The 19,562-nt window shown below is 46.6% G+C and overlaps 1 protein-coding gene across 2 annotated transcripts in view; it reads right to left on the reverse strand.

Annotated features, from left to right (window-relative positions):
- TRIM54 (tripartite motif containing 54) overlaps positions 1-15,623 on the reverse strand; it is a 30,293-nt gene extending 14,670 nt beyond the window's left edge. For both annotated transcript variants that reach the window (XM_061625965.1, XM_061625964.1), the window contains exon 1: positions 15,159-15,623. In XM_061625965.1, coding sequence (XP_061481949.1) covers positions 15,159-15,326 — 168 coding nt within the window. In that variant the 5' untranslated portion in view covers positions 15,327-15,623. The remainder of the gene's footprint in view (positions 1-15,158) is intronic.
- Positions 15,624-19,562: the final 3,939 nt, after the last annotated feature.

The following is a 19,562-nucleotide window of genomic DNA, read 5'->3' on the forward strand; positions in this document are numbered from 1 at the left end:
GGATGGCCTGCTCAGTTCCCTCTGCCAGAGTATTTTGTATTTTCGGCAGAATCACGTTGTTGCCAACCAACGAAGCTTTTTCAGAGGGTTTCTAGACCGTCTAGCTCAGACTCTGTCCAGGTCTATAATTGGTCTGGTTTGCGCAGTTTGTTTTAAATATGGAAACTGAGTGCATTCTCCCCTTATATAATTTGCGCACGTACTGTCCCTGTCATGTAAGTGCTTAATAAACACATACACCTAATGCGTCTAGTTTGTTGGAAGAGTGGCAAGAACAACTCCTGTTTGGGTTCTGTTTGCATGCCTGAGGGGAGACAGAGAGGGAGTCCTCCAGCTGGCTGGACTGCCTATCCTCTACCTATATTGAGACCTATCCCAGTCTGCGTCTGTGTTAGAATTGCTTTTAATATGTCTTTTAATATGTTTTTAACTCTCTTTTTTTAAAAGATGTTTTTAACGTTTTTTTTTAATGTTTTTAACATTGTTTTGTCAATGTATTTTAAGGTCTTTTTATGATGTTTTTAAAAGTGTTTTTAGTGTTTCTATTTGCTGCCCTGGGCTACTGCTGGAAGGAAGGAAGGGGTATAAATAAAATAATAAATAAAATAAATATATTCCTTCTGTTGAATTCTGATGTTCTCAGGAAGCTGGCCTCACTCCATCCTTTCTTCCTTCTTCTTCATCCAGCAGAGGGAGATGAGACATTCCTGTCTACGTTCCTCTCTTCTAGCAAGGGGCCAAGGAGCAGGGCTGGTCACTATGCCTCTACCTTAGTTAGAGCTAGTTAAGCCTTTCCCAGCAACTATATATTTCTATAAATAAAGTAGCTTTTCTCGTTTTAGCAAGTCTCCAGTCTCAGTGATTTGAATGCAGGGTAAAAGTCTGCTCCCCCTTCAGATAACACACATGCAGTACACAAAGTTTAAATCTGCTGCATTGTAAATTCTCTGCTAATGAGAGTAGCAGTTGCCTCCCCATTTTTCCAACTGCACAATTTTTCCCAGCTACACATTTTGTGTCCAACTGCACACTAAACAAAAACAAGACAAACCCTGCATACAGCTGAGGCCCTGACCCCCCCCCCCTCACTCCACTGCCCTCAGCCCCTTCTTCTACCTCTGGAAGCACACCATCCAAGTAAGCAAGGGCCTTCAGGCGTGGGCAAGTGGCAGGGTCCCAGGCAGCCCAGTTGCCCCCCAGCTGGCAGTTGCGGACAAGGAAGGGGCTGGCTTGTGCAGCTGTGGCAAGCTGAGCAGGCCCTAGCCAGCTGGGGAGGACTAGCCTCAGAGGGAGGCAATGGGAAACCCCCTCTGAATACCGCTTACCGTGAGATCCCTATTCCTCTGATACTTGAGGTATATTTATTTTTAGTCCTGTTCTAGTTGTGATTACCAGAGCTTGGAAGTAATTCATTACAAGCGACGAATTACTTGTAATTCATTACTTTTTTGAGGAACGAGTGGGTAATTCCTTTACATTTTGATTGTAATAGAACTAGGAGCAATTTTATTACTTTTGTGGGGTAATTGTAATGTTTCCGGCATTACTTTTGGGCATTACTTGGGGGGAGGGACCAGGGGAAGTCTTCTGCTCCTCTGATTTGTGGATGAAAATCATGTGCCTCAAACTGGGTTTCTGTGCAACGTCGCTCTTGCCTTGTGCTCTGTGGGTGGGTAGGAAGCGACAAGGGAGGAGGTGGAGAGCAAGACGGGGTGGAGTGGAAAAAACAATTGTTTAAAAAAATGGATGGTGGTGGTGAAGAATGGAGTGCAGGGAAAAAGGAGCCAGAGGGCGCACGCGTGTGCGTGCGATAGAGAGAGTTAGTGTTTTGCATCTCGGGAAAATGTTTGCTTGAGTGAGTGTCCCTTAGTTGGTGGCATGGCAGGGTCTGGGAGGTGGAGAGATTATGCTTGCTGGCTGAGTGGGGGGGGGGTTGCACTTGGTTTGGCGTGCAAAGATCTGAGTAGTGGCCTCAGCCTCCCTCTCCACCACCCTTACCAGCGGAGTGACCACCATTGCTATCTTATGGATAAAAAGAATTATTCTACTACCTCTGTATGTGTGTGCTTATTTTTAATGTTGTTTTAGGCTACTTAGATGTGCAGCAGCCAAGGCCAGCATTTTTTTAAAAAACTAACTGAAATGTAATTGTAGTGATTACTTTTGAGAAAAAGTAAAGCAATCAGTTACTTTCAGAGCAATTGTAACGGTAATTATTACTTTTTTGGTCATGTAATTGTAACTGTAATTTATTACTTTTTAAAAGTAATCTTCCAAGCTCTGGTTACAATTTGTGTTAAAATGTTTTTAATGCTGCATTTTACATTGTTGTGACCCACGCTGGGACCTTGTGGTGAAGGGTGGGTATTTAATAACAACAATAATAATGCCCTTTTAATGCCATCCAAGTTGGCAGCCACCTTTCCATCCTGTGGCAGTGTGTTCCAAAGTTCCCCTGTGTTTTGTGTGAATACTTGCTTTTGTCTGTCCTGAATCTTCCAACATGCAGCCCCATTGGATGTCCACGAGTTCTAGTGTTATGACACCATACAGCACATCATTTTATACATCCCCTGCCCTTTTCCCTAAGCTAAAAAACTCCAAATGCTGCGACTTTTCTTCCTGGGGCGTTGTTCCAGCTTCATAATTATTTTGGTTGCCCTTTTCTGAAACTTTTCAAGTTCTACAATATATTTTTTGAGGTGGGGCAACCAGAATGATATATGTTGTTCCAAGTGGGGTCTCGTCACAGAGGGGTATCCCAACTTCTCCCCCCCCCATTCTAGTCTGTCCATCAATCACCCAGTGAAGTCCCTGCCTCACTTTCAACTTTGCCTGGGAAGCTGGATGCCAAAAAACCCAGGTATGCGACTCTCAATGAGCCTCCAATGCCTGCCACTCACATAGGGGTTCCCCCAAGTGCCCCCTTTCTCTCAGGAAGGCTCTCCAAAGCTTCCAGCCCCGCAGCCGACCAGGACGGGAGTCCCAAGCTCCCCAAGGGAAAAGCATCCCTTTGCAGCCCACCCAGACCCCCGATGGGCTTGGGAAAGGGCCCTCACTCCCAGCGTGGGGAAACCTGGCCTCGGGTCTGCCCTGATCCCAGGAAGCCCATGGGGCCTCGAGAATGCCGGTGGGCGCAGTTGCTCCTTCCCAGTGAACAGAAGGGCCGCCCTGCCCTAGGCGGTTCCAACCGAGGGTCGCGGGGGGGGGGGCTTCTGCTGCAGGTCAAGCAGGTCCCTTCGAGCGAGAGCGAGGGGGCCCCCTCTGCATCCCCCCGGCGCCCCGCTTCGGCTAAACGCCATGCCCCGTCAACTGCTGGGCAAACTCACACTCCTGAGGATTGGAGTCGGCGGGTCAAGCACATGTCTGGCTTGGGGGTAGCTCTTTGCCCGGGCAGCCGGGGAGGAGCCGGGGGCTCGAGAAGGCCTGGAAAGGTGGGGTGTCGGCACGGCTTGGGACTCCTCCTCCCTCCTTGCCGGCCCTTCCTTGCTTGAGGGCAGCCTCTGCGGCATCCCTTGCAGGGTGCAAATGGTGCCGGAATTGCTCTCTATTGAGATGCGTAGCAAAGTTGCGTAGCGCTGCGGAACGGAGAGTATTGAGCGAGCTGTGTGTGTGTGTGTGAATCTTTGCTAAGATTCTAACTTCCCTGCAAATTAGTCAGACAGAGACTTTAAGCTGTAAAATAAGAAACAACTACTTTATTCTGGAAGTACATGCTTGATAGGAAAGAGTTCTATAACTAGCTTAACTGGCTATGCTGGAGCAACGAGCACTGGTCCCAGTACTCGTCCTCATCCTGGTTGAGAGGAGAGACAAAGAGAAGATGTCTGCTCCCCTCTCGAGAGAAAGAGAAAACTGAGAGAGGCGGGAAGGAACTGGGATTCAACATGCCTTTGCTTATCAGTCTAGCAGGAAGGGAAGAGACGGCAGGATCAAAGGGATAGGGATAGCCTCAACCAGCAAGAGGTCTAGCTCTCTCTAGCTACCCTTATTAAACCCCATGCAGCCTCAACCCACCAAGTTGGAGTTGAACCTCATACATTCCAACACCCCTTCTCAACGAGAACTTGGTTCATTCTACAAGGTGCATCTTGCCTTGTAGTTTCTGGTGTCGGACTTTGCCCAATGGTTTGGTCAAAGCATCAGCTGTCATCTCTTCTGTTGGACAGTAGTTATCTCTAGAAGTCCTTTCTCCCTTATGTCCTTCAGGTAGTGGAACTTCACATCAATGTGCTTCATGCGAGAACTTTGCCCTTCTGATTCCGCGAGTCTTATGCAGGCTTGATTGTCCTCAAGTATTCTGATAGGCTCTGGTTCAGATATGCCTAAGTCTCTTAGAAGCTTGCATAGCCACAGCATTTCCTTGCATGTCTCATCAGCTGATACGTACTCAGCCTCAGTAGATGAATGTGCTACAGTCTCTTGCTTTCGACTTGTCCAGCAGATAAGTGACTGCCCATAGTAGAACAAGTTTCCACTGGTTGACTTACGATCTTTGGTGTCTCCAGCCCAGTCAGCATCAGCATATCCTAGATGTTTAGGATCTCGAGTAGCTGATAGCTTTAAGTTTGCAGTGCCTGTCAGATATCTTGCCACTCTCCTGACTGCTTCCCAGTCTTTCTTGTTTGGCAAGCTGGTTTTTCTGCAAAGGTATCCCACTGCTACCACCACATCTGGTCTGGTTATTGTGCTGATGTACAGAAGTTTCCCTATAGCTTGTCTGTACCTTTCGTTGTCTTCCCAGGGTTGATTGTTCTGGTCTGGTTTCAAGTATCCTACTTCCATTGGCGTAGGCGCTGGATGTGCATCCTTCAGTCCTAGACACTCAAGTAGGTCTTGAATCTTTTGTTTTTGGTTTAGAAGAAAGGATCCATCGCCCTCTCTTTCCATTTGTATTCCAAGGTAGTACGTGATGTTGCCTACACATTTCACTTCAACTTCCTTGCTTAGATTATTTACTAACTCTTGCTTGTCTTGTGGATTCTCATAAGCCAGTAGTAAATCATCTACATAAATCAAAATATAAGTCCATTTGTTGTTCTTGAATCTGCTATAAAGGCATTTGTTTGCTTCGCCTCTTTTATAGCCTTGTTTCAACAGCATTTGGTTCAGTTTGCCATTCCATGCTCTAGCAGTTTGTTTTATTTCTAGTTGCTCTACTTGCATCTTCTTGTCGGCAGCGACACTCAGGAGTGTCCTGATTGTTGTATACTTGACTACAGTTTCAGTATCTTTCCACGTCTCAGGCTCTGGAAGTTCACCCGCTCTTGCCAGGTAGGACAGTCTCAGTGGTGGTACACCTCTGTTGGTGCGGTTAGAGCATCTTGGTACAGGACTCTCTGCTGCCCCTTCTGGCTGTGCAGGTTCCCCTTCTTGCTCTGATTCCTCACTGTCCTCCAGTGCTGGCATGTTGCTGTAATCTGTAGTGCTGTATGGTTTTTCTATTTCATCTTCTTCATTGTTGTGGTCTTGGAATGGTGCCTCTTCTGGTTGGAATGCACCTTGACCTTCATCAAAGTAGACAGCTCTTTGGATTTCAATCCTTTCTGTTTTGGGATTTAGGATTCTGTATCCCTTTTGTTTTGAAGAATATCCAACGAAGATTCCTTCCTTTGTAGTGTTGTCCAATTTGGTTCTCTTCTGGTGTGGAATGTGACCATACACTTTTGATCCAAACACCTTTATATGAACCAAACTGGGTATGTGCCCATACCATAATTCGAATGGGGTCTTGTTGCCATTCACCTTTGTTGGCAAACGATTTTGTAGATAGGTGGCAGTATACACTGCCTCTCCCCAATGCTTCTGTGGGAGATTAGCATCTTCCAGCATGGATCTCACCATCTCAATTAGGGTTCTGAATTTTCTCTCCGAGACTCCGTTCTGCTCTGGGTTGTGGGGTACAGTGGTTTGATGCTCAATCCCATTTTCAAGCAGAAACTGCTGGGTAGCATGTGACATGTACTCTCCTCCATTGTCAGAACGTAGAATCTGTGGTTTTCTCTGAAAATTAGTGGTCACCATTGCCACGTATTCTTTGAGTTTCTGAAGCATTTGCCCCTTCTCCTTCAACATATATATCACAGTGAATCTTGAATAATCATCAATAAAGCTCACAATATATTTGTTTCCACCAGTTGAAGTGATTGGCATTTCACAAATGTCGCTGTGAATCAACTCAAGGGGGCGCGTAGTCTTCCTTTCACTCTGCTCAGGAAAACTGGGTCGGGTCCCTTTTGCTTTGACACAGCAAGTACATTTCCATTTTTCTTGGCAGGGTTCAACTTTCATGCCTCTTACTAAATTATTCCTTTGAAGGGTAAGAACATAAGAAGAGCCTGCTGGATCAGGCCAGTGGCCCATCTAGTCCAGCATCCTGTTCTCACAGTGGCCAACCAGGTGCCTGGGGGAAGCCCGCAAGCAAGACCCGAGTGCAAGAACACTCTCCCCTCCTGAGGCTTCTGGCAACTGGTTTTCAGAAGCATGCTGCCTCTGACTAGGGTGGCAGAGCACAGCCATCATGGCTAGTAGCCATTGATAGCCCTGTCCTCCATGAATTTGTCTAATCTTCTTTTAAAGCTGTCCAAGCTGGTGGCCATTACTGCATCTTGTGGGAGCAAATTCCATAGTTTAACTATGCGCTAAGTAAAGAAGTACTTCCTTTTGTCTGTCCTGAATCTTTATTTATCTTTGCAATGTCTCTATGGCCTAATCTCCGATGCCATAAATGTAAACAAGACTTGCTACAGCATTCTTTCACATTAGCTTGTCGACCTTCCTGATCCACTTCATACATGCCATTTTGCTTGGTAGCTGTGCATAAAATTTCACCATCTCTAGAAATTATGCAAGAACCTTGTTCAAATAACACTTTACATCCATTGTTTGTAGCTTCATTAACAGACAGTAAGTTGTTAGAAATCCCTGGGGTCCAGAGCGCATTCCTGAGATAAATTTCCTCAGTACCGCTTGGAGTCTGGCAAAACAGCTTAGCATCTCCCCAAACCTTTATGGGCAGGACTCTGGAGTCAGCCAATTTAACTGTGCCTTGATATGGGGTTAAATCTTCAAACAAATTTTTTTCTTTCATTAAATGAGCACTTGCCCCCGAATCCACATAAAATTTATTTTCATTGTAACATTTTTCAATATGAGTTACTTGAAAGCCCTTTGCACTTTTCTGTTCTGTCCCTTTAAATCCTCTATCTCTTTCAGGTTTCCCTTTCTTGTCACATTGGTCTTTGAGGTGTTTTTCTGAATTGCATAGAGAGCATCACTTGGCTTTCACACCTTGGGATCCCCTTTGTTCCTGAAATCTGCATTTGACTGGCTGTCCAGCAGCTTCCTTGGTAGCTTCTTTACTTAGGAAAGAGGAGAGCTGTCCTTTTTCCATGGCTACTTTCTGAGAGAACTGCTCTCTCACTTCAGAAATAATCTCGTTTAGTGTTTTGTTTTGTTGTTGCATTATAAGTACGAAAGTCTCCATATATTTTGGAAGAGAGTCAAGGAATAATGCAACCTGTACATTTTGGTCCAGCTGCGTTCCCATCTCTTCTGTCCCTTGGAGTAACACCATGAATTTAGTAAGATGTTCCTCAAAAGAAGCATCCTTCATTTGCAAGTTAATAAGGCTTCTCAACATTGCAATTAAATGTCCCTGGTTTTTGGGATTATGATGAGACTCCAGAGTTTTCCACATCTCTCTGGCATTTTTAGAATTCATAATCAGAGGAATCTGCGCATTACTCACAGATTTAGTGATGAGGTCTTGCACTATTTCGTCCTTCTCAGTCCAAATTCTTTGTTCCTCTCGAGAAGCATCCTCTCTTGGTTCCAATCCTGTAATTACTTCCAACAGCTTCTGTTGTTTCAGATGTTTCTTCATGCGAAATTCCCAGAGTTTCCACTGGCCGTAAGCTTAAGCTTGTCGATGCCTAGCCGCTCCATCACAGTGGCCATTCTTAAGTAAAAAAGCCTCAACTCTTCACTGACTAAAACTCTGAAGGTTTCTAATTTAGCTTCCTTGATTCAAACACAATAGCAGCTTTAATTGCTCAAATCTCCATTTGCATGGCTGCCGGAATTGCTCTCTATTGAGATGCGTAGCAAAGTTGCGTAGCGCTGCGGAACGGAGAGTATTGAGCGAGCTGTGTGTGTGTGTTTGAATCTGTGCTAAGATTCTACCTTCCCTGCAAATTAGTCAGACAGAGACTTTAAGCTGTAAAATAAGAAACAACTACTTTATTCTGGAAGTACATGCTTGATAGGAAAGAGTTCTAGATCTAGCTTAACTGGCTATGCTGGAGAAGCGAGCACTGGTCCCAGTACTCGCCCTCATCCTGGTTGAGAGGAGAGACAAAGAGAAGATGTCTGCTCCCCTCTCGAGAGAAAGAGAAAACTGAGAGAGGCGGGAAGGAACTGGGATTCAACATGCCTTTGCTTATCAGTCTAGCAGGAAGGGAAGAGACGGCAGGATCAAAGGGATAGGGATAGCCTCAACCAGCAAGAGGTCTAGCTCTCTCTAGCTACCCTTATTAACCCCATGCAGCCTCAATCCACCAAGTTGGAGTTGAACCTCATATATTCCAACAAACGCTGCCTCCGGAAAATTCTGCAAATTACTTGGGAAGATAGGCGGACTAATGTTAGTGTATTGGAAGAAGCAAAGACCACCAGTGTTGAAACAATGATCCTCCAACATCAACTTTGCTGGACCGGCCATGTTGCTCGAATGCCTGATCACCGTCTTCCAAAGCAGCTACTTTACTCCCAACTTAAGGATGGAAAGCGGAATATTGGTGGACAGCAAAAGAGGTTTCAAGATGTTCTTAAAGCGAATCTAAAAAAATGTAACATGAGCATCGAGAACTGGGAAGCTTTGGCCCATGAGCGTCCCAATTGGAGGTCGGCCATTATCAAAGGTGCTATGGACTTTGAAGAAGCACGAGTACAGGGCGAAAGGGACAAATGAGATAAGCGGAAGGCAAACAAGAGGTGGATTGATTCCATAAAGGAAGCCACAGACCTGAACTTACAAGATCTGAACAGGGTGGTTTATAACAGATGCTATTGGAGGTCACTGATTCATAGGGTCGCCATAATTTGAAATCAACTTGAAGGCACATAACAACAACAGACTGACTATTTGGTGATGTCCACATGTACAGTCGTCTTTTCAGTTGCTCAAAAAATGTGTTTGCAAGAAACAAATTATTGGCTTCACAGAATTCAATAAGTCTTTCTCCTGCTTCATTTCTATCTCCTAAGCCCCATTTCTCCACAATTCCTAGTTCTTCTCTGTTCCCTACTTTTGCATTCCAGTCCTCCATGATTATCAGCACATCTGGTTTTGGTGTGTGATCAATTTCTTCCTGTACTTCTGCATAAAATCTCTCCAATTCCTCTTCTTCTGCGTTTATCGTTGGAGTGTAGACTTGGATTATGGCTATGTTAATAGGTTTCCTGTTACATCTCATTGATATTGTTGGAAGTGGGGCAAGAGCAACTCCTGTTTTGTTCTTTTGTTTATGTTCAGGAAGGGAGACAGAGTTAGGGTCCTCCAGATGGCTAGGCTTGGCTACCTTTACCTGTGATGCTCTGACTTCCTTCCCTCACAGACTGATATGCTCAGAGAAGCTTATCTGCCCCTCCTCCTTCTGCTCTTGCCTTCTTCTCTTCTTTGACTGTCTGAGAGAAAGGAGACATCTTTGTGTTTGCTCTTTCCTGAGCCATGAGAGCAATACCCACATCTGGGTGTTGCGCCTCAAACTTAGTTAGTTAGTTAGAACTAAGTATGCCTTTCCTATCTGCTATATATTTCTATAAATAAAGTAGCTTTTCTTATTTTACTAAGTCTTAAGTGTCAGTGATCTCAATGCAGGGTAAAAGCCTGCCACTTAGGTAAAAGCACACACTGGCACACACACATCTCAGACCATTGACAATCTCTGCTCATTTATACAAATTTACATAACAGATATCACTCGCTCAGACTTTGCCTTGTAGCTCCTAATTGCTTTTGCTACATCACTTCTCATTATTAAAGCAACCCCGTTTCTTCTTAATTTCTCATTTCCTGCATAAAATACTTTGTAGTTGCCTGATTTAAAATGTCCCATTCCCATCCTAGGTGTCCTAGGCAGTGCCTAGGCATAGGGAAAACCTGTCGCTGGACCCGGGTTTCCCAGCTAGCAGCAACTGCAAGCAAGCGGCGCCATCATCCTGCCCACAAAGGTCACTGTTATTTGTGGCTGTCCATGCAGTTCAAAGGGCAAAAGGCACTGCCACGTGGTTGGGGCCAGGATGTTGCTGTGGGGGTCAGTTGTCAGTGCAGAATTTATTGCCAAGGAGTTCTTTCTGAGATTCCCCCCCCCGCCTCTGCTCTCTTGCCAAGGGGCTTCTCCTCAGATCAGCCAAAGGGATCTCCAAGCTTGGGGGCAGATGGGCAGGCAGGGTCTTTGGGCCTACAGGGAGCCTCCTTCTTTAACTTCTTGAAGTGGGGGGTGCCTAGGGAGCTGTGCCTAACTTGCTCTCAAATGCAGACTTTCAACAGGGTTGGACTGTTTAGTTTTCTTCACGGGAGGGAGGAGGGAATGTTAAATGAATGTAGAATACCCCTCCCTCCCCCGTACCTGGGGGCTAGGAAAAAGAGCAGCTGCGCCCTATGGGTGGGAATGAGCCAGAGGGGAACATGGGGGGGGGGAGAGAGAGTAATGATCTGACACAGGCAGGCAAATCTTGGCTGGGAAATCGAATGGCTGAAAGGAATGCACACAAATCAGGCAACCCTGGGTACCCCATAGCTTGGGAGTTGGTACCATCCCAGTTGGGGTGCCTGGTTACATGGACTCCACTTCTCCACTCCACGCCACCTGGGCTCAGTCCAGGGTACTGATGGGGCAACACTGACTGCTGCCCATTGACCCTCTCCCAGAAAACCCCATCCCAGCCGCCATGGATGTGAGGCCCTGTACACCACCATCCCGCACAAGCCTCGTGGAAAATCATCCTGGAGGAGGCTACCACTCCTCTGGCCACCAAACTCTGCCACCTCATGCTAACCCACACTTCCTTCAGCTTTGGCAGGTCCCTGGTACAGCCATGGGCACTGGCCTGCTGTCTCAGCATCTTTCTCACAAAGCCTCTCCTCTCCTCTTCCTGAGGTACACGGACAACGCCTTTATCATCTGGACTCACAGACAGGAGGCACTTGTGCCATTTCACCCAATGTGAGCCTAGACTAATCCACAAAAATGTTTCACTTGCTGGGCACTATTGTGTAACTATATGATGGACATATAAGCCTCACCTTGTATAGGAAACCCACTGACCACTGTACACACTTGCATGCTTCTAGCTTCCACTCAAAAGCAGAGCTTGGAAAAGTTACTTTTTTAAACTACAACCCCCATCAGCCCCAGCCAGCATGGCCACTGGATTGGGCTCATGGGAGTTGTAGTTCAAAAAAGTAACTTTTCCGAGCTCTGCAAAAGGCATCACCAAATCCATTGTCTGCAGTCAAGCCCTGCGATACACCTCCATCTGTTCAAACTTGTCAGAGAGAAACTTACAGCAAAAAATTTACACCAGGCATTCCACAGACTATATTCACTAATAGGCAAAAAACCCTTGCAGTTTAAGAAGGTACCTATAGCCAACAAATATTTCTATCAAACTTTAAAAAACAGAGAAATTGGGCAGCTATAGTGAATGCACCAGGGGAGCAGGAGACCTGACCTCCTCTCTGATATATTGTACTGCCCTACAAATTGGTCAAAATGCAAACACAATTTGGGTTGCTCTTTCACAGTCCAATCCACTTCCTGTGTAGCTTGGCAGAATTTGGTGACATGCGTCTCTGAGCATAGTTAATTTTTCTGCTTTTTAATCTGGGAGGTAAGAAATGGGATCCTGTGCAGGTTTACTGAGAATGGATTGATTATTTACATGCTTATTGATTTCAGTGGGATTTACTCCAGTGCAATCATGCTTAGGATAGGTGAAACTGACCACAGGGGAGGAGGGGAAGGGGGAGGGGAGAAGGAAGAGAGGGGAGAGTAGACAAGAGGAGAGGGGAGGAGAGGTAGTTTTGATCATTTGCATGCTTACTAGGTTCAGTGGGATTTATTCCTATACAATCATACTTAGGATAAGTGAAATTGACTTGGGGAAGGGGCAGGTTGGGGTAGGGAGGGGAGGAGATTGGGTGAGTGGGCACTGGGCAGAGGGAAAGTCCCATTCCTTTCCAAAAGGCAAACATTATTAACAGTATCATCATTTTTTGGGGTTTCCCCCACCTTTTTAGTCTACAGCAGACACATGTAGCCTCCCACCCAAATTTAAACCAAAGCTATCCCTGCCACATCCACACCAGACATTTATTCCACTTTAAACAGTAATGGCTTCCCCCAAATAATCCTGGGAAGTGTAGTTTGTGAAGGGTGCTGAGAGTTGCTAGGAGACACCCTGTTCCCCTCTCAGAGCTACATTCCCCAGAATTATCTGGGAAGAGGAACTCACTGTTAAACTCCAATAAATGGATACAAATCTGACATCAGAAATGGCAATATTAAAAAACAGTGGGGAAAGATGTTAACCTCCCAGGACACCCTGTAAATCAGGAGTGGGGAACATTTGGCCCTCCAACTCCCATTAGCCCTAACAGGCATGGCCAATGATCAGGGTTGATGGGAGTTGTAGTTCAGCAACATCTGGAGGGCCAAAGGTTCCCCACACCTGCTGTGAATGACCTTAAGTGACCAAAGTGGAAGAAAAGAACTTCAAAAAGGAGGCTGCAATGTGAAGCTGCTGAACTGCATTAAGAAGTTCAAAGGTATCACTTGTGGGTTGAATTGAGACACTGGATGTTTATCACACTACAGATGTTAATTGTCTTACCAATGCCATTACCTCTGTGCTGTCAGTTACTTTTTTGTGAATGGTCACTGCAAATAACCTAATCTGTACTCTTGTCTTTATTTCTGACCTCATTGTTTACAGTTAACATCCTTCCCGCAACTATGTAGATGTGTGTGTGCATATATGCCTCCACCAGACCAGCTGAAGAAGGTGGAAGCATTTAGCTATTAAAAAATCTATATTTTGATGCTCACTTTGATAAATGTATGAGTTTAATGATTAACTGCCTCCTGAACGTCAAGAAGACTAAAGTAATGACAACAGAAGATTTATGTAACTTTAATACTTCGGCACAGCCATTGACCAAAATGGAGACAATTGTCAAGAAATCAGAAGAAGGCTAGGACTGGGGAGGGCAGCTGTGAGAGAACTAGAAAAGGTCCTCAAATGCAAAGATGTATCACTGAACACCAAAGTTAGGATCATTCAGACCATGGTATTCCCGATCTCTATGTATGGATGTGAAAAATCAACTCATTTGAAATGTGGTGCTGGAGGAGAGCTTTGCACATACAATGGACTGCGAAAAAGACAAATAATTGGGTGTCAGAACAAATTAAACCAGAACTATCACTAGAAGGTAAAATGACGAAACTGAGGTTATCATACTTTGGACACATCATGAGAAGACCTGATTCACTAGAAAAGACAATAATGCTGGGAAAAACAGAAGGGAGTAGAAAAAGAGGAAGGCCAGACAAGAGATGGATTGATTCCATAAAGGAAGCCACAGACCTGAACTTACAAGATCTGAACCGGGTGGTTCATGACAGATGCTCTTGGAGGTTGTTGATTCATAGGGTCGCCAGAATTCGAAATCAACTTGAAGGTACATAACAACCACCAGGATTTATTTTTTAAAGCGCTCTCTCTCTCTCTCTCTCTCTCTCTCTCTCTTTCTCTCAAATCCAGGTTTTGACTCTGCATGGCTCGACTCTGCACCTGCCTCCACCCCACCCCCGATCCTGGCTGCCTTGGAGCTCAACCCCTCTCTGTTTTGAACCACATACTTGCTTCCTTTGACCTCCGCGGGGGGGGGGGCAAGCAAGGGCTTGCTTTGTTTCTCACTAAGCTGTCAGAAACCACATTTCCAACCCAATCGTAGCACTGCAGAGCTGCAAGAGACAAGAGGCTGCAGAGCCGGCAGGAGAACTGGTCCAAAGAGCCACAAAGATCTGCTTGAGGACCCAGCCGCGATGAAGGGGAGGAAGCTGAACGGGGCCTGCTGGGCGTTGCAGTGCCGCTCCTGGCAAGCTGTACAAAGAGGGAGCAGCTGGTGACGGAGCAGAGAACAGCCCAGGCTGGCCGGCCCAGGCCTTAAGCCACCCCCGCTCCATCCTGGCACTTTTCCACACCAAGACTGCCTCGCAAGAGGTGGCATCCTCTGACGACAACAGGGCCCCTCCCTTTCTGCTAGGCCAAAGGACCAGCCAACCCAGTTTCCTGCCTTTGGGACAGTTCTGACAGCTTCAGAGCTCAGTATGTACTGGGGCTCAGCCCTGGCATTTGTTTTCAACACCAGTGCTCAGTCCTGGAATGGGTGAAGTAAAAGCAGGCTAAAGGGTCCCTGCGCCAGTGCAGAGTGCTCTGCCTCACCACAGTGAAATTTGGGGTTTTATAGGAACAAACTTCCAGGCTGACTTTTAAAAGAGAAATTAAGCCTGTGGCAGCTTCAAAAGGGCCCATCACTCTGCTCCCAATGAGGACAGCCAGATGCAGAATAAGACTCTTGGGCAAAGACACCGAAGGGAGCAGGAGGCACTGGTTTCTGGATGCGGCCTCTCTTTGGTAGTTGGGTAGGGGTACAGCAGCTGACACACACACCCAGCATCTGCTCAGGCCAACCATCCTTGGAGCTAGAGCAAGCCGCTGATCCCCATCCTGGCAAAGCCCCCCAAGGCCTTGTCCCCCCAACCCCCAGCTCAGCTGGAGCCAAAATCAGGGCTCCTCCCCTGAAGGCCCACAGGAAGCTTCCCCCTCCCCCCTTTGAATCCCTCCCAACATGCCTTACCCTTCAGCCCCCACATCCAACCAAGTTTCCTAGGAGGAGCCCCCCTGCTCCATCTGGCATGGCCCCCAGTAGCAGGACTTACTGGGTTTGTCTTTCTCTATCCTGAAATATGTCATGTACCTTAATGGCAAATATAAACAAACCATAATTACACACACAGAGAGAGGTTTACCCCAGGGTGGAGCATCCAGGCAGGTGGGCGGGTGCGGGAGAGGAGTGCTACGCTCACCTGGAAGATGTCATTGGCACACTTGCGGCACAGGTTGTGTTGGCAGGGTAGAATCACCACCGGCTTGGTGAACATCTCCAGGCAGATGGGGCAGATGAGCTGCTTCTCCAGGTTGTCCATGCTCTGCGAGGTCCCCAGCATTGGCTTGAAGCCCACGGCAAAGTTCATCCCCGCGGCACCAGGGCTGCCCCCTCCACACACTCCAGTGGGCTCTATGGGCTGTGCACCCTCCCTTGGCCCCCTGAGGCTCTCTCTGGCCTCCTGGCTCCAGCTGTGCTCTGCCCTGGCAGTCACAGGCCCTCCTTTCTTTACGCCTTGTGTCCCCACTAGCCTGGCCCTACAGCCCCTGCCTGCCTGCTTGCTCTCGCTCCTGTGGGTCGCCTCTGCCTCCCCCACTCGCCTCTCTCTCTTGGGTTCTTCTGTATGTCTGGCCAGGCTTGAGTGGCTTCTGACCGGTAACCCTGTCCTGGGCCTACAATGCTATTTTTAGTAGATCATGTGACCCCAATGGAATCCCAGCTGCCATTTTTGTCCCAGCAATAGAGGGGGGAGAGCACAGCTGTCAGCAGCATCAGGTGACACTGAGTCACTATTCCCCAACAGGGCAATGACATCCTCTGAAGATGGTGTGGGAAGTGGGGAGGCGGAAAGGGGCTACCCAGTGGGTCGCCCTCTTGTACTGGCCCCGCATTCTCCATCCGCTGCAAAGATTCAGCCTTGGAACTTGATTTCTTTCTCTTTTTCAAACTGGGTTGTAGTGATCAAAGTACAGCGGCTGCATTCAGAAAACCAAAACGTTAGGAGTAACATTTAAGTAAGTACATTTTGTGTATAGGACACGATCAAAATCCTCACTCTTGTCTGCTTCTCTCAAGCTGACCCAAAGGTCAGTTTTTATTATAAACTACACAGAGTACATCCCCCAATTCTATCAAATGATTGACCCCCCCCGAATTCCCTCCCTATTTCCGCCATAAAGATCGATCAACTCCTTTTTATGTGCTGTGTGAAGAAGCCTTTTCTTTTGTCTGTCCTGAATCTTCCAACATTCAGCTTCATTGGAAGTCCACGAGTTCTAACGTTATGTGAGAGGGAGAACAGCTATTCTTTTTTGACTGTCTCATGCCGGGAATAATTTTATACACGTCTATCATGTCCCCCCGACTCATCTTTTCCTTAACTAAAAAGCCCCAAATGCTACACCTTTTCCTCTTAGGGGAGTCTGTCCCCTTCATCATTTTGGTTGCCCTTCTCTGAACTTTCCCAGGTTCAGTCCGCTGACGACACACAGCTCTATTTCTCTATTAGATCTGAATCACAGGAGGCAGTGACTGTTTTGAACTGGTGCCTGGATGCAGTGGTGGGCTGGATGAGGACCAAGAAACTGATTCCTGGTAAGACAGAGGCTCTGTGGGTGAGCAGTTCCCAGGCCTGGGCTTTGGGGAGTTTACTAGTTCTGAGCAGTTGCACTCCCCCTGAAGGAACAGAAAGTAGTTTGGGGATGCTGCTAGGTCCATTTTTGGTCACTGGAGGCCCACGCAACTTCTGTAGTGAGGAGCACTTATTACCAACTGTTTGGTACACCAACTATGTCTTTCCCCGGACAGGGATAGCTTGGTCACCTCACAGTTTGACTACTGCAATGTACTCTAGATGGGGCTTCCCTGCAGGTAATGCAGAACACTGCAGCCATGTTTTTGAGTGGAGCATCTGGATGTGCACATATTACACCCATGCTGGGGGAACTGCATTGACTGCTGATAAGCTACCCAGCTAGGTTTAAGGTCTTGTTGCCAACAAACATGTAAAGCACGGAACAACTTAGGATCAAGGTACCTGAAGGACTGTTTGCCCCTGTATGAAGGCATCTTAGATCACCCGGGGAAATTTTATTTGTGGCACCACACACATGTCAGTGACTAAATAATGAGCATTTTCTGTGATTGCCCTTATACTCATGGAATGCCCTCTCCTCTGCCATTTGTGAGGCATCATCCATCAGTTGCTTCAGATGTCTTGCAAATACCTTTTCTTCCAGGCTTTCTCTGGCCCATCAGAGCCTGTTATGATGAGGTTTTGTTTTTCATGGTACTTTTTACTGCTTTTATATTTGTATTTTTGCACACCACTTAAGAGATTTTCAATATTCAGTGGTTTAGAAGTGCTTTTATACAAGCATCTACAGTAGCTGCCTCATTCAACTGCTAGGGGCTATGGGGAGGGGGTTCCCCCAAAGAACCTGAGGGTCAAACCAGAGCATGACCTTTGCACAGGTTGCTCAATATGTTCTTGCAACAAACCTTTTATCTTCAGAATCCCCCTGCTCTGCCCCCACCCATTATTCTCCCTGCAAGCCCTCCCCCCACAAGCACAGGTTTCTTGCATCCTTCCACAAAGAGGGTCTGGGAGAGAAGACAGGCCAGTCCACAGCTTTACGCCTCTTAAAGCCAATTCCATGAATTCAACAATGAGCTAAGCATTGTGCCCAGTGCTTCACCTGGGAATCCTGAGAAAGCTGGAATCCTGTCTGAAAGGATTCTTGCCTCCCCACCCAATGAAGTCACTGTAGGAGCTGCCCTCCACAGTTTTAAAAAATAGCATGTTTGGGGAAAATAGTTGGTCTCCATCTTCACTGACCTGAGGGACCTGGGCCCCACCCTAGGAACATCAGCCTGGTGGAAGATGCTTCCATCCTGGTAAGTGTGAGTGAAACGACCTTCCCAAGACTATGCCAGCCTTTGTGTAAGTTAGAGAAATACTTCTTGCTTTTCAGGCCACCTCTCTTTGTCTGGGCTCCTGAAGGAAGTTACTCGAAAGGTGACCTCTAGAAGTGTCGTGGAGGTGCCACCTTGAGTCCAGCCTATTTCCCAAAAAGGGAACAGTGTGCAACCTTCCATCGGTAGCAATCTCAGTAAGGGGTCGGGATTGCAGTTCGAGATTGATAAGGAGATAGTCAGGAAATACCTAGTTAACCTAAATGAGTTCAAATCTCCAGGGCCTGATGAACTGCATCCCAGAGTATTGAAGAAACTTGCAGACGTACTCTCGGAACCTCTTGCCATCATCTTTGAGAAATCCTGGAGAACGGGACAGGTGCCGGAGGATTGGAGACGAGCAAACATCGTCCCACTCTTGAAAAAGGGTAAAAAAGAAGATCCGGGGAATTACAGGCCGGTCAGTCTGACTTCAATACCGGGAAAGATATTAGAACGGATAATAAAAGAGTCCATTGGCAACTATCAAGATGACAATGCTGTGATTAGTAGGAGCCAGCATGGGTTTTTGTCAAGAAAAAATCCTGTCAAACTAATCTCATCTCTTTTTTTGATCGGGTCACTAGCCTGGTAGATGGTGGAAATGCTGTAGATGTCATCTATCTAGATTTCAGCAAAGCATTTGACAAGGTCCCCCACAACCTTTTGATTGGCAAACTCGTCAGATGCAGACTACATGGAAATACTGTCAGGTGGATTCACAACTGGTTGGAACACCGTACTCAAAGAGTGGTCGTCGGTGGCTCTGCTTCGGACTGGAAGGAGGTCTCGAGTGGAGTGCCACAGGGTTCTGTCCTGGGGCTGATACTCTTCAACATTTTTATCAATGACTTAGATGATGGAGTGGAGGGAAGCCTTATGAAGTTTGCGGATGATACGAATCTGGGAGGGATAGCTAACACAATGGAAGACAGGAATAAAATCCAAAGGGACCTGGATAGACTAGAAAATTGGGCTGAAATTAATAAAATGACATTCAATAAAGACAAATGCAGGATTCTGCATTTAGGCCACAAAAACAAAATGCATGGGTACAGGATGGGAAATACCCAGCTTAGCAGTAGCGCGTGTGAGAAGGACCTTGGAATTGTAGTGGATCACAAGTTGAACATGACCCAGCAGTGTGATGCTGCAGCAAAAAAGGCAAATGCAGTTTTGGGCTGCATAAACAGAGCTATAGTTTCCAGGTCGAGGGAAGTAATAGTCCCACTATATTCTGCATTAGTCAGGCCTCATCTGGAATACTGCGTTCAGTTCTGGGCGCCTCATTTCAAGAAAGATACAGACAAGTTAGAGCGGGTTCAGAAGAGGGCGATGAGGATGATAGCCGGTATGGAGAACAAGTCTTATGAGGAAAGGTTGAAGGAACTTGGCATGTTCAGTCTGGTGAAGAGAAGGCTGAGGGGCGACATGATTACACTCTTTAAGTACCTGAAGGGCTGTCACATAGAGGAGGGTACAGATTTGTTCACTGCTGCCCCAGAGGGTAGGATTAGGTCTAATGGTTTTAAGTTGCAGGAGCGTAGATTCAGATTGGACATTAGAAGGAAATTCTTGACAGTAAAGGCAGTTGGGCAATGGAACTGACTGCCTAGGGAGGTGGTGGGATCCCCTTCGCTGGATGTCTTCA

The sequence above is a fragment of the Rhineura floridana genome, chromosome 4, assembly GCF_030035675.1.
Source record: "Rhineura floridana isolate rRhiFlo1 chromosome 4, rRhiFlo1.hap2, whole genome shotgun sequence".
In the NCBI taxonomy this organism is placed as follows: domain Eukaryota; kingdom Metazoa; phylum Chordata; class Lepidosauria; order Squamata; family Rhineuridae; genus Rhineura; species Rhineura floridana.